Source organism: Stegostoma tigrinum, chromosome 6 (assembly GCF_030684315.1).
Source record: "Stegostoma tigrinum isolate sSteTig4 chromosome 6, sSteTig4.hap1, whole genome shotgun sequence".
NCBI lineage: Eukaryota > Metazoa > Chordata > Chondrichthyes > Orectolobiformes > Stegostomatidae > Stegostoma > Stegostoma tigrinum.
In genome coordinates this window covers 58562168-58576941 of record NC_081359.1, presented here as the reverse complement: position 1 = coordinate 58576941, position 14774 = coordinate 58562168, and the positions used below count along the sequence as shown (strand labels likewise).

The window sequence follows — 14774 nt, the reverse complement described above, 5'->3', positions numbered from 1 at the left end:
GATTCATGCACTAGCTCACCCAGTTCTCCCTGCAGCTCAGAGCTCTGCAATCTCTCAACATTTAAATAATCTACTTTATTCTTTTTCCTGCCAAAATAGACAACTTCACACTTTCCCACATTGTACTCCATTTGTCACATCTTTTCCCATTCACTTAAACTATCTGTATTCCTTTGTAGCTTCTTTATGTTATTTCACAACTTACTTTTCTATTTATCATTTGTGTCATCAGCATATTTATCAACGTTTGATTCCTTGATGCAAGACATCCGTATAAAATATGAGGCCCTAGCACTGATCCTGGTGGTGCACTGCCTATAGTAAGAAGAAATCAGAATAAACATATATTTTGCCTATTCTGTTTCCTGTTAGTGAGCCAATTTCAAGTCCATGCCAATATCTCACATATCTTACAATATCATCAGCTTTTATTATTAGCAAAAGTCTTTGTTGTGGCATCTTATCAAATGTTTTCTGGACTTCAAACCATAGTACATCCACTGGTTTGTTTTAATCCACAGCATATGTCACTTCCTTAGAGAACACTGATAAACTGGTTCAATATGATTTCCCTCTGACAAAACATTTTGATTACGCCTGATTAGTTTGAATTGTTCTCAGTGTCCTGTGAAAACAACTTCAGCAATAGATTCTAAAATGTTTCCTATGACAGATGTCAAGCTAATTGGCCTGTAATTGCCTGCTTTCTGTCTCCTTCCCCTTTTAAATAACAGAATTAGCGATTTTCCAATCTAATGGGACCTTCCATGAATTGAGGAAACTTTGGAAAATTAAACCCAAGGCATCAAAAATCTTATTAGCCACTTCTTGTAAGATTGCAGAATGAAGTCAAACAAGATCCAGGTATTTGTCCCATCCTGCAGTCCTAATAATTTAGTCTGTGCCACTTCTCTGGTGTTTGTAATTTTCTTGAGTTGCTCCCTCTCTCCCATTTCCTGATTTGTAACTATTTCTGGTATATTATTAGTATCTTCTAAAGTTTTAAAGATGCAAAACTTCTGAGTAATTCATCTGCCATCTATTTAATTTCCATTATTAATTTCCTCAGACTCATGTTCCATAAGAACAACTTTCACATTGTTAACTCTTTTTTATTATCTCTAGAAAGTGTCAGGGCCGAATCTTTTGCTTTTTTTGCCTAAGTAAGAGTTATGTCTTGTTTACTCGGAGGGATTCTTGCCATGAAGCCCAGTGAGATTTCTCACCACATCTTACCAGACACAATTCCTTAACTGGCATCCCGCCCCCCCACCTCCACCAATTCTGTCCCTCCCAGCCAATTCTCATCCCATCCTCCCACCAGCACTGCCTGAACAACCTCTTATTCAGTGGAGATCCTCTGAACGTCCACATCCCTGCCCACACAACCCCTTTCAAAGACCATTGTGACCTTACACAAGCGTTGGCAATCCAGCATTGCTGCTCAGCAGAAATACCATGGCACAGCAGGTACATAGCTGGCATGGCTGACATTGCCTCACACCTCATACAACCTCAATCACTCACCCTTGACCAGGCAACACAGTTCTTCTACTCTGAGTTACATCCTGTCTAAACACTCTCTAAGTACTTTGTTCTCAATATCCACTGGCCACCTAGATTTTGTCATTGTCCAGTGGAAGGATACAATAAACAGGCAAGCAATTGGGCAATTCCAAAAATGAGCTTCCATTTAGTCAGCAAAACTAAATGAAAATTAAACGAGTAGAGGCTTCAATTTACAAACTTTGCACGGTGGTCATTTGCAATCATCTCACATCCACTGGAACCGAGTATCAATCAGGTCCTGTCAGGATCAGATCCTGTCAGGCTTGTAGCCACCAAAGCTGTTGAGCTTCCCACATCTCAATTGCATTATCCTTCTCTGTAGAAAACTGCTCTCATTCCCCTGGCTTCTCAATATCCAGAACAGTGCCTCACTATCTGCTTGAAATGAACAGAGTACAGTACACCAGAATGATGTGGCACACTCTGTCTGGACTATACTGGACAGATTCCCTGACCAATCTGAGCAGAGGAACTGCATTTTCAGGAGCCCCATTGTCTGCCCCACCAGGGCCCTGGTTGACGTGGATCCACCGACTTGGTGAAGGTGCCATGCAGGCAGAGTGACCAACATATTACATCAAAAAGGGAGTGCCTGCTGCACTCTGACCTACACTCAATCCCAGACCAACATCAACCATGAAACCTGCCATTGATTTCACTGCCATACTTACGTGAAACATGATGTAACCAAGTTCCCTAGTAGGAACTGCAGATGCTGGAAAATCTGAGAGAACAAGGTGTAGAGCTGGATGAACACATCAGGCCCAGCAGCATCAGAGGAGCAGGAAGGCTGACGTTTCAGTGAAGAAGGGTCTAGGATGGAAACGTCAGCTTTCCTGCCCCTCAGATGCTGCTTGGCCTGCTGTGTTCATCCAGCTCTACACCTTGTTATCCCCACATCTCACGCCATCCTTAGAATTTCCACAAGTGATATGATGATTTGGTCAGCTAGTTTCACATTTTATGTCATTGACACCAACTTCTCACCACTGAGATGACAGTTTTTGATTTGCAAACACCAACAAAATGGCATAATCTGCTTTTAACAAGCATTTGATGCCTAAGGATGTTCATTTTGCAAAGAAAGTCTTTGGGTGAAGAAACATTTATGAATAAAATAAGGCTGAAATTTGCAAATAACTACTTCATCTTTTTTCACTGTAATGTCCAAGCATCCAGGAGATGTGGATCACACATTTTTGCCCATCAAAGTGACGCTGATTTAGATCTCCTTGGCTGTTGCATCGCTCTGTTTCAGTTGCATTTCACATCCAGAGGATGGCATGTGATGGCAGTTTGCGCTGGATACCATCAGCACCAGCCTCTGACCGGTTATTAGGTATCCCCCGATTATCCCCCAAATCCCCTGACCTCATTCCGGTATTCCTCAATTACCTAGGATGTCCCATTTTACCTTGCACTACCCTGACAGCCCAGTTACACTCATTCACCCCCAGTGTAGAGCCCAATACATTGAACCTCACCTCCCACTGACCCCATATATTACACCGAAACTATGTCTGCCCTGCTCCATGGAAGAGAGGTGCAAGTGGCTGTTGTCTTGGATTGTATCCTGAGAAGGTGTTTGGTGATCAACAACATGGAGGCTCCTCGCAGCCAGCGATGAGCTGAAGTCGCCAGGTGCCCTGCTGACTTACACATCAAGAATTTTCAATGTCTAGCTTGGTTGGTGCATTTGTTCAGATGGGAAGCTGCATGTTAATGAGCGGAGTTGCCATTGCCTTGCCCAGCAGGAAGTTTGCCTTGCCAATTGGCTAGCACATAAAAGATGCAGTGAGTTTCTCCTGATGTCAAGGTGGGCCTCGCCAGGCTTCTCACCCAATTCCGGCACAAATCTCACCATGGCTCATGTTGCTCAGATCCCTATAAAATTTGGCCCCTAACATTATTTACAAAAATATTTCTACCTCGTTTTCACTCGTACTTTAAGATTTCTCCTTGAATCTTCTATCATTCTTCATTGCTTTTTACGCTCTGTTTGATATTCTGACCGGCCATCCGTCTTTCTGTAGTTTTACACTTTTTCTTTAAGTTTGCTAGGTGTTTAACTTTTTGAGTTAACCACAAATGGTGGCTTCTTCCCTTGGGATGTTTTCTTTTCTGTTGCAAAATAACGTTCCTGTGTATTCTGAATTCTCTGCCGATAAGGAGCGTGGAGTATGAGTGTCAAATGTTTTACACTCCTGTCATCAAAGACTGTGCCAATCCAGTTCATCTCATTATTCCGATAATGAAACAAAAGCCCAAAATGTGCATTGTTAGGCATGGCTTAGTAGAAACATGCTCACCTCTCAGTGAAAAACTTACAAGTTCCAGTTCCATTTCGGAGACATGTACACAAGATATAGGCTGTTACTCCAGTCCAGTGTTTCATATGAAACATCAAATAGGGGCCCCATTGGGTCCCCTTTCTCAAGGTCAGAAGGATTATTTCAAAGTTGAGGAGACTGGCCCTGGTCATTACTTCCTCCTTAATCAATTAAGTGTAATACATTAGCTACCATATATGTTATTGACTACAATCCATATTAATTCTACTTTTCCTTAGGAAATACTCAGACAACCAACTTGCTGAATAGTAATTCAAACATAATCCCTACAAGTGATATCTACTGGCAAAGAATCATCACAACAAACTAATGGCAAGAACGTTTGAGTCACAAATCAAAAATTCTTCCTAATTCTATACTTGCACGGACGTGTTAACAGCAAGGGATTCCAGATTTAAAAACATAGTCTGTCATTGTTCATCAATATACTGTAGGTATACGTTGTAAGATCAGAATGTCAGAATTCGTCCAAGTTAAAGGTTATCCAACTCAGTTCCAGCTGTGGAATGTATTTTAATTTTCACAGCAGCGCTTTTAAATAGCTTGCATATCAGAAGAAGGTTTGTAATGTACCGTTATTGTAGAAATTTACATTTGACTCCATGATTGGCACAACCATGCAAAATGTTTCCACGGCAGCCCTTTGTTTGTGGAAATACATCATGGTCACAAAATAACATTGCTCCATTAAACTGTAATCGACCGCAATGCATATACACATAGTACAGTGCACATTAATTTGACAAAACCTCACAGAAGATTAGAAAATTGTCCAAAAACTGAGAAAACGCTTTCAAAATTTGTACCAATAAGAAGGCAGAATATATTAAAAGGGAACATTGTATGTGCAGTTCTATAATTATAATTTACAAATAAACCCTTGTATATTAAACATAAAGTACACTGCAGATTTAAAGCCAGTTTCATAGTATTGATTATGTTTACAGTAAACCATACCTTCACTGGTTCCTTTGCCTTTCCTTTCAGGCAAGCCTAAACCTGTGCCACCAGAGGGAGACAATGTGACGTCCGTTGGCACTGGCCAACTGTTGGCTCTGTTCTCACCGATCTGATACATCTGCCCTTCCATCGGCTGCAGGTGCCAGTTTAGGCCAAACAGGTGCATGGCTGTGATAGCAATGAGAAAAGTCATCTTTTTCTGGCTGGATCACTGCAGGAGTTCTGGATAAATTAGGCACCGATGTACAGTACTGTGAGGTGGCCTGGAGTGGGTCTTTTCTCTATTTTAAGTTATGTACTGCTGATAATTAATCCATGTAATGATCCAGTAATCTTCGCAAACGTGCAGTGCAAAATTGAAAGAACTGGAGTCAGTGAAACCTTTCAATATTGTGCAAGGTCTCAAAAATCAAAATTTGTTCCCACTGTGGCCTACGAAGCCATGTCTCAAAGGTTACAGATCAGTGATTGATGTATTGTATTCGGTAATAGCTTTTTTTAAACTATTGGTGCTGGTATTTAACCTTGCATCTTGTATGTCCTATAACTATGCTTGTTCAGTCTTACAATTTGCCCAATCAATTTCTTGTGCTAAACAGCATTAGACAGTAGTATCAGTAGAGATGTTATAGGGTACATCTTGGAATTACATTTGAACTTTTGTGAATGCCCAAAATAAGTGTAGCAGGTCATTATCTCAAATAAGTGGAAAAATTAAGAAGGCCGTAAAAGAATTGGTTGGCCTGCTACCACCCATGTTGTGCTGAAGATGAAATTGAATTTTGCACCGCATGTGTCTGCTTTGGGCGTGAATGAATTTACAGAATAAATCACATTTAAAATCAATCATTTAGTAGCTAAGTAAGTTCATCAATTTATTATCTATTTGCATAATTTATGCAATGATCTGAAATTGCCCAATTTTTGTTTTGTGACATTTTAAAAAATATTGCCCATGGTATGGATGACCAATGACAGATAACAGTCACAACATGGACAGTTCCTCCGTACATGGGAGAAATGCTATGATATCTTGTTTAGTGATGCCATATCAGATGTTTACGACATGATAATCTTAGAAAGCAAAAATAAAAATAGGATGATATCTGCCTTTTTTAGTAGTTTTGTCTTAAATTTATCACCAAGGGATTCCTGATAACTATTTAATTTTGCCCTGATTCTGTTCTGTTTCTTTTTTGGACTTTGAAATGACCAATGATAACATTGTCCAAGTTTTTTTCAGCATTATATGTGCATATTGGGGGTAGCAAGTGTTATTTTTCAAAAATATGACCTTGAGTAACCAATTGTAGTCAAATTGAACCCACATCACTATCCAATACTTGAAACAATTCTTCTAATGGCACATATTTGACACTTCTTCAGAAGAGAATTGGGTACACCTTTGAGTGATTTCGGTTTGCGTCTTTTAGAATTAAGTAGGGATTAAAGATTGAGAATACTTTAGTTCTTGATTGTCTAAAAAATCAGCCTTTGAGTCAGGACCGTCATAACACAAATGATGAATAACTAAGTGATCTGTCTATCTCTAAATTCCAATGACTAAGTAGCAATCATGGTACGTTCTGTCCCTGAAATTATGTTATGAGATATAATCAAATAGATACTTATCTTTCTTACTTGTGATTTCTCCCTTTTTAGATGGAAGTATTAATTATTAATTTGAAAGGATAACTTCACGATTGGTATCACAGAAACAGCAAGTTCTGATGATTATGTAAAGCATTGTTTGATATCTTGAAGCTCCCGTCAGAAATTTGGGGCTCATTGTTTTACTTATTTTGTGGCTGTTGGATGTGGATTCCTGAGATGTGCACATGATTGTTCTCATGCAAACAGGCCATCAATATTAATGGCAGAAGACTTTTATTTTAAAAAAGTCATAATGGAGTTGTACCTTTGGAACAGCAAACGCCATATCTCAGGGCACAATAAAATATGGTGCAACTTGCTGTGAGAAAAACATGCTTCAGAAAAGCAGTCAATATTTGTCCTGCATACTATCCCATGCTTGGCTTTACCAACTCATTCCATATTTTTGCAAATGTCTATTTAATCTTGTATTACAGTTTCAGATAGCAATACAGAAATTAACATTCTGCAAACATTTTATCTCATATGCTTTTAATGTATTCCTCTAGAATGCACTATTGTAGGGATCTCTGACATTAGCTTACTAATTGAACTGGAAGAGAAAGGGATTTCATCACAGCATGCCTCCTCAGCTTTGTAAGTAATAAGGCAACAATGTGACTCTGTTGATCAAAAGCCGGTAGCTCAAGAGGAAGTATTTTTTCAGCGCATGAGGGAATTGACCGATGTGAATCTTATTTCTAATTTTAAAAGAGTACATTAGACTCCAATCTGTTCTGACTTAGGGGAATCTTTTGTTCTTTTGTTAGCCCTATCACCTTACTAATTCATCACACAGCTGGATAGGCAGGACAACTACTGCACTCAGCAGAAACAAAAAGTGTTGAAGGCTAAAAGAAGACCAACAAAATGATGATCCACAAGGTCAACGAAAAAAGGCCTGTTGGGAAAGATTGATGGAGTGAGAAAGTAAAAGTGTGCTTAGGATGAGAAGACCATGACTGATTGCTGAGAGACAAAAAGAAAACCATAGACAGTTAATGATGCATAAACCCCAACAAACAAAACCCAGCACAGCAAAATATTCACATTATTCCATGAGCTTATTGACTTAGTTTGGCCACCCACAGTACAGTAATGAATTTCCAACCAAATCAATTACTATGTGTGAGATTTAATTTAAGATTAAAAAGACAGAAGCTTTGCTTGCTGCAGTGTTTGGTTTATGGATCTTGACTTTAACCTCTGTGAGGGATGAAGAATAAAATACACAGCAATATTCTTTGTGTCAGAAAATAGCAATGTATCTCAATGCAGGCTAACTTCTAAATAATGTTTATGATTTTATGGGATGCAAAGAAGAAATGTAACTGTTAACATCTTTAAACAGGTAAATGAGGACTGGTGCAGCCGCCTACATCCTATCACTGTCAAAACTGTAGGCCTGATGAGATTGCTGAGAAAAAATTACAGCAGCGAATGCAAGCTACAGCACTTGGATCAAGCCAGTGTAACATGAACTGTTTTTTGCAGTTGGCTGCATGCGATATGCTAATCTATGAAGCATGAAAACATTCAGGTTCGCTTGGCCCAGAGTCCAGTAATAGCTGTAATAATTAGATTTTGTCTTGTTACCACATCCAGAGTCAAATTGACAGGTTGTGAACATTATGTAGCTGTATATGATTTGAATGCATGATATGTACAAAGAGAGAAAAAAACCAACACAAGACATTTAAAATAAAAAAAGTGCTAGACACGCGTCTCACTTTAGTACTGTTCTGCAGTGCCAGCACTGTGAGCAAGAATTAGTCATTTTTTTTCACAGATAGCAAGCAGGGCAAGGTTTGGTGGTAGGGTGGGGGTTAGTGGTGAGGAGGCAGTGTTGTTTGGGAGTGTAAAGGGATGATAACACTCATCTCTGATTTAACCATCCGATGACTGAAGCCAGTAGTAAGTACTGTCTCTAACAGTTATAACTCCAATGGAAAGTAAAACAGAACATTTCATTCACACTGAAATTTACATTAAAAAGCAATTCTATGGATAACATTAACTAATGTCTCAGTTTCTGAGCAGTATTGCTACATTGGCTTGAAGAACATTTTGTCCAGATGACTGTTTTTTTGCAGAGATGTGATCAAAGCTGGTTAGCCTCTGTTACACAGCCAAGAAGGAGACTTTGCCATATTATTGGAAGTGCCTGTAGATCACTAGGTGAAGAACTGCCATATTAACTAATTTATTCCAATTTCAATGCAAAACAGTTGTTTTCCTAATATAGCTATACAGGGAATAGAAGATCATTTGTGTGTCAGCTCCTTAGTATATGATATAAAAAATGAATTTCTGAAATGTAACATGATGAAATGTAGATTTTACTCAATAAAATATCCCTTGGAACCGAAATGTACTGGTCCATATTGAAAGCCATATCTTAAGATGTCCAGTATTGACACAAGATTGCTGCCTGTTTGAGATACATTTGATTGTTAGACTTTGTGTTCTACAGGAAGTGGTAACTTATGGACACACATTGGAAAAATACATTACAGTTGATGTTTTATGCACACACACTGGTAAATTCACATGCGAGATTAACATGATTTTATATTTGACATATCAATATTGACATACAAAATCCATGAATGCAACAAAGGATTTCAATGGTCAGTTTTTCCCCACTCTCAGATTTTTAAAAAATCCCACCTCTCTTACTGCTGCAATTGTGAATACTTACCAGTAAACTATTACTGAGGGCAACTCAACAACTGTCATCACCTTAAATCTAATGGTTTTCTTTGGATTGTATGTTAGGAAGCACACAGTGCATCAAACCTGATTGTGGCTTCGGTTGGAGAGCCCCCTTAGTAGTGTAGCTAATACTAAAACTCATGACGTCTATTGTGGATAGTTTGGGTCTTTACTAGATCTGCGAATTGATGAAACATTTTCACATACTCATTTGGTTGGAAAGATATTTCCAAAATTCTCAGAATAGGTTCTCTATGGTTTACATGACAGATGTGTAAGGTCACAACTAAAATTAATTCTTATGAATCTTGGTCATGATAAGAAGAGTTATGCTATTGTTCACTATTAGGGTCAACTAATAATACATCAAATTTGTCGATCTAATATATCCCAATTTTCTTTTTGATTTTGTGCTAATTCCCAATTTCAGCAATGAAAACCTGCAGTACTTGTGAAGCTTCCAATTTGACTCTCAAACCTCATTTGGTTAAGTTGAAATCTGCTGTAGAATTAATTGAATTTTACTGACAGGAAGTTTCTGCCTCATAGTCTTGTTGCTCTGATCTCGTAAAGAATGCATCAAACAACAATGTGATCACAATGTGATATTGTCTGGAATTTTACTAGATTGTTATCAAACTCAATTTAACTCACATCAATGTATTAATCTTTCCTCATTGCTCTAAATGTACTTCCTACCCTACACCACTATGGGTGAACCATAATTGCAAGCTCTATGACAGTTTCCAAGGCTCACTGTGACTTTCTCTGGACAATCAATACAGTTTTGCCATCACAAACCACACCTCAATATCCAATAGTAGAATGCAATTTGAATTGAAGCCCATTAGCATTGTGATCATTGACTCAATTTAGATGCATGAAAAAAATGTTTGTTTCCACAACAAGCATGAAATATTATTACAAACACTATTAAAGGAAGTTCCTCATTATTGATGCTCCAAGAATGCATGAAATTGGAAGAGAAGTGGACCATATAGCCATTAAGCCTGCTCCGCCGTTGATTCACGGCTGACCTGGGATTTTATTTCCACTTTCTGGCCTGCTCTCCACAGCCCCTGACTCCTTGAGAAACCAAATACATGTCTTTTCTGGCATTAAATGAATTCAACAGTGGAACATCTTCAACCCTCTGAGGTAGAGAATTCCAAAATTTTGCAGCCGTTTGAGGAAAGAAATTACACCTGATCTCACTCATAAGTAATCAATCCCCTGTTCATACAAAAATCAGAACGCAAATGTTTGCAGAAGATATGAAATGAATTAATTTGATTTTTAGCTGCATTTAAACTGCAAATTGTGCACTGTCTGATTTTTTTTTATATTCACTCATGGGATGTAGGCATCTCTGGTTAGGCCAACATTTATTGCCTATCCCTAATTGTCCAGAGGATAGTTAAGAGTCAACTACATTATTGTGGCTCTGGAATCACATATAGGCCAGACTGCTATCTGTAAGGAAAATGGATTTCTTTTTCGAACTGACATTAGTGAATCAAATGGGTTTTTATGACAATCAACGATGGTTTCATCGTCATCATAAGGCTCTTAACTCCAGATTCTTTGAATTCTGCCATGGTAGGATTTGAACCCAGTTCCCCAGAACATTAGCTGAGTTTCTGGATTAATTAAATTAATCTGAAATCAGGTTTTCTTAAACTGAAGGCACTGTTGCAACTCTCTACCTTTGTTTTAATGACACTGTGAAACAGCAAATAAAAGTTGAAATGACATGAGTAGCCATCGCTCTTCTGCTCTCTCCATTCCAGTTACTAGGAGATCTTGCTAACATTTAATTCTGTTTGGGATTTTCCAACATCTAGGGAAATTACTGAAATAAAAATTAAGACAACTGAGTTGTTCAAGAAGATGTAATGGAGTGTGTAGATATGAAAACCACTCATGCACCAATTCAGGGGTAGATGAGAGATTGGTCGGAAAGGTGGGGGAAAAGGACCTGTGTGAGAGCTGCCTTTTAACCTTTGTTGCACAGATTGATTTGTTGTCTAAATGGAGTGGAGAAGAACTATTTTCAGGAATGGGAACGTGCCAAATTAATCAAAGTAACTTATAAGAAGGTTGAAAGCTGATTAAGTGTGGCTGAAGTACTTTTCACACTGACAGTGGTACCTGAATTAGGATTTATATATTTGGTATATTGTGGTCTTTACCATGCAGCTCTAAAAACAAATCAGAGCAATACAAATGAATAAAAAATCTGATTTAAGGTCAATCATCAGTTCAAGAGTATTCTCAGCAACTCAGATTTCTTCAAATCAGCCACAATTTTCATTATGAATCTTCTGAGGGCTGTTATTGAGGACTGTCATTTGAAATCATTCAAGTCCTAATCATGAAGCTTTTCACATCTCAATAATGAAGTGCAAGCAGTCTCCTGCCATTCAACATAGAAACAATCAGTTTTATTTAGGCTATGCAGCCATCAAAGAATCTGCAGTTCTATGTGTGTTTAATTAATCCACGTGACCAATGCAGAATTAGATGGTGTGGATTCTTCCTTAATTACTACACTCAATGCAATACCAGAATTAATAGACATTCTTCAATTCCAAGCGTGCAGTGATTATTTTTAAAGACATATTTGTTATGTTTTAACTGGTTCTACTTCACATTGCTTACACTACTAGCTTCAAAATGTCCAACTACTTATATCTTCAAAAATATTAAGAAACTGACTTTTTTTCAGAATTAATGCAAATATTAGTTATATTAGGACATGCTTACTTGAAATAATAGGACAATAATTACTCATTTGATTTATTTTTGTTACTAAATTCTCCTGTTTGTTTTCCTCAGAGGATATTATCTTCAAACTGTTGTACTTCATTTGAACAGAAGGCCATTTTAGCTCAAAGCTTTTTTCTGCTCTCTCCTACTGAAGGTTGTCAGGCTTTGTTCTCCATAATCAACCAACAGTTGTTGACATTTTAATGACAGAGAGTCTAAGGGTGGTTGGAAAATATGAAAGAATCAGCACAGTAAGGGATAATCATGCCCAATGGAATCAGTTCATTTTTGAACTTCAGGACAATGTCTGGCTGCTTTGTGGTGATACTGAGTGCAGGCACTGAATGGGCAGATCAAATTGCTTTTTCTCAACAAAATACCATGACAGAATGATCTCAGCACCATTAGTAGAAAATAGTAAGAGCTTACTGAGTGGTAGATGACTAATGAATTTCTCTGTTGAAGTGACATACAAGCTTGCCAGAATAATCTGGTAGCTAATCATGAACTGATTCCAGCTAAATTCCCAAACTGTGTAGGAGAGTCAGGCTGAGCAAACTCTTTCATTTCCCCAAAAATACAGTTTTCATGCCAAATGAAAAATTTTCATGCACTAACTAAATTAAGACCTATCCCTTCAACAAAAAAGTCAGCAGTGTTATAGGAAGATGTATTAATAATTTGTTTTTTGTTTTCCAAGTAACATTTTAGCTTTTTATCTCAAGAACTCAAAATAATAAATATCTGGCTCAACTGTTGTTATAGTTTTGTAGAAGAATACAGTTCATCCTGGTGTTGTTCTGCCAGAAGTGTTCAGCAGGAAGAAAGGAGGTTATTTTAGCTAATGAATTGTGAGGGGAAGACAATTCTCCTGCAAATAATTGCAACTAAAAAAAAAATCAATTTCAGAACAAATCAGAATTTCTTTATTTGTATCATCACTCAACCTTTCTTCTGAAATTACTAATGAATTTTGTATTTACAATTTTTCTTGATGCAGATTTAGAAAAGTTAGGAGAACATATCAATTTGATTAAACTACTTACTTTTATTTAAGGCCATCCCTTCTAAATAATTTGAGGCTGCATGTTATAGCATTTTCTCTTTCAAGAGACTGTAATTAATTAATGTATCATGTCATTGGACGTGGTATTGAAAATTCATTTTAAATAGTTTCGCCATGGAATAGGCTGATTAATTTTAGTTTAATAATTTAATAGTTTCAATGTTCCAGTAATTACATCGAGTAATTACAGTGATTTAATCTTGTGAACACTGTTGGCAGCATTCCAGTGGTGATCTCGTACAGACCCCAGTGTGAAGCCACCTCTCAAATTGTCTGGCTTTAAAAGGAGAAAAAGAACAGAACTTCGATCAAATCCAGTTCAATGGGAACACACAGGCTGTGCCTTTTGCTTGTGTTTTAAATAAACGCAAAAGAAAATCTAATCCAACTTTGGTTGTGTAATCTTTTTCACTGCTAAAATTCTTTGGAGTTGAAATTATGGTACATTATTTCAGTGAAAAACCTTCAATATGTTTATTGGAAAATTGCTCTGTCTGGTAACTTAAAGAAGATGTTAACTGATGCAAGGGAGATAATAAGTGAGTTGCATGGATTAGCTTCTTTACAGATCCTATGACCAATGCCAGAAAAGTTTGACAGTGGCAGAAACATTTTTTGAACTAATACTGGTACTTGTAGTTTGCAGGACAATGACATTTCTATTTTGTTCTTGAAACAGTGTAGCTTCAGGCTCAGATGCAGAATTGAAACATCTGACCAAGCTTTTGAGCAGGCATCTGAGACTTGGGAATTCTAAATATAAGTCAGATTTTGATTTCAAACTCCTGTTTAGTAAAACATCCAGTGAGAATGGGAAGGCTCATCGATCCCATTTAAGGTTCACAACTGCAGTGGAAGAAAATTGGAATCAATTTCTTGGCTGACTTAAATATATGCCAATTTAAAAAGCAATGCTTCAATTCTGGATGCTTACAATCCATTACGATCTCTTTTCTGACTCAAAAACAGAAATTACTATTCCCAATACTAGAAGTGATTTAAAATATTACAAGAACCAGTGTAATTTTATAAACTTGGCTTAAATTTGAAAGCTCTGTTCAAAATGAGGAATCTTTTTTAGAAAAGTGACAGTACAATACCTTGTCCCTCACCGTATCATTGTTCGTGATTTGATCAAAGTTTGCATTATCCTCAGGGGAACAAATAGGTAGATAGAGAAAATCTATTTTTTTGGTTGGAGAATCTAGGACTGGAGGGCACAGCCCAAGAATTAAAGGAAATTTAGTGAATAAGAAATATTTCTGCACACAAAGGTAGACATTTTGGAAGTCTCTACTGTGAACGATAAAGGTGGGTTGATGGAGTTAGATTGCACATCAGTCACAATCTATTTAAATGGCAGAACTGGATCGATAGGCTAAATGGCTTTCTCCTGTCCTAATGTTCCTCATTTATTTTAATTTCAAAAATATACTTTATTCACAAAAATATCTTTTTATAAATACGGAGTCACTAAAGCAGTTCGATTCTGTTCAGTAGCATATGGAGAAACGAACAATCATTGGAGTTTGACTCAATCCAGAAAATAAACCAAAGGCATTTCTCACTTATAAAAGACTGCATTTACATATGTTTGAGGCACTGGGAGGATCCAATAACTGAATGGGCTCCCACTTCAACTTTGGCAAAAAGACCTTAGTTGGTGGTCTTTCCTCACTGCGCTCTGGCAG

General features: G+C 37.4%; 1 protein-coding gene across 7 annotated transcripts in view; it reads right to left on the bottom strand.

Annotated features, from left to right (window-relative positions):
* The window catches only part of tenm4 (teneurin transmembrane protein 4), a 973741-nt gene that overhangs the window by 193656 nt on the left and 765311 nt on the right, over positions 1-14774 (bottom strand). For 6 of the 7 annotated variants that reach the window (XM_048532769.2, XM_048532768.2, XM_048532771.2 and 3 more), the window contains exon 8: positions 4878-5048. The exons of the other annotated variant lie outside the window; for it this stretch is intronic. In XM_048532769.2, the coding sequence (XP_048388726.2) occupies positions 4878-5048 (171 nt within the window). The remainder of the gene's footprint in view (positions 1-4877; positions 5049-14774) is intronic. 7 annotated transcript variants of the gene reach the window in all.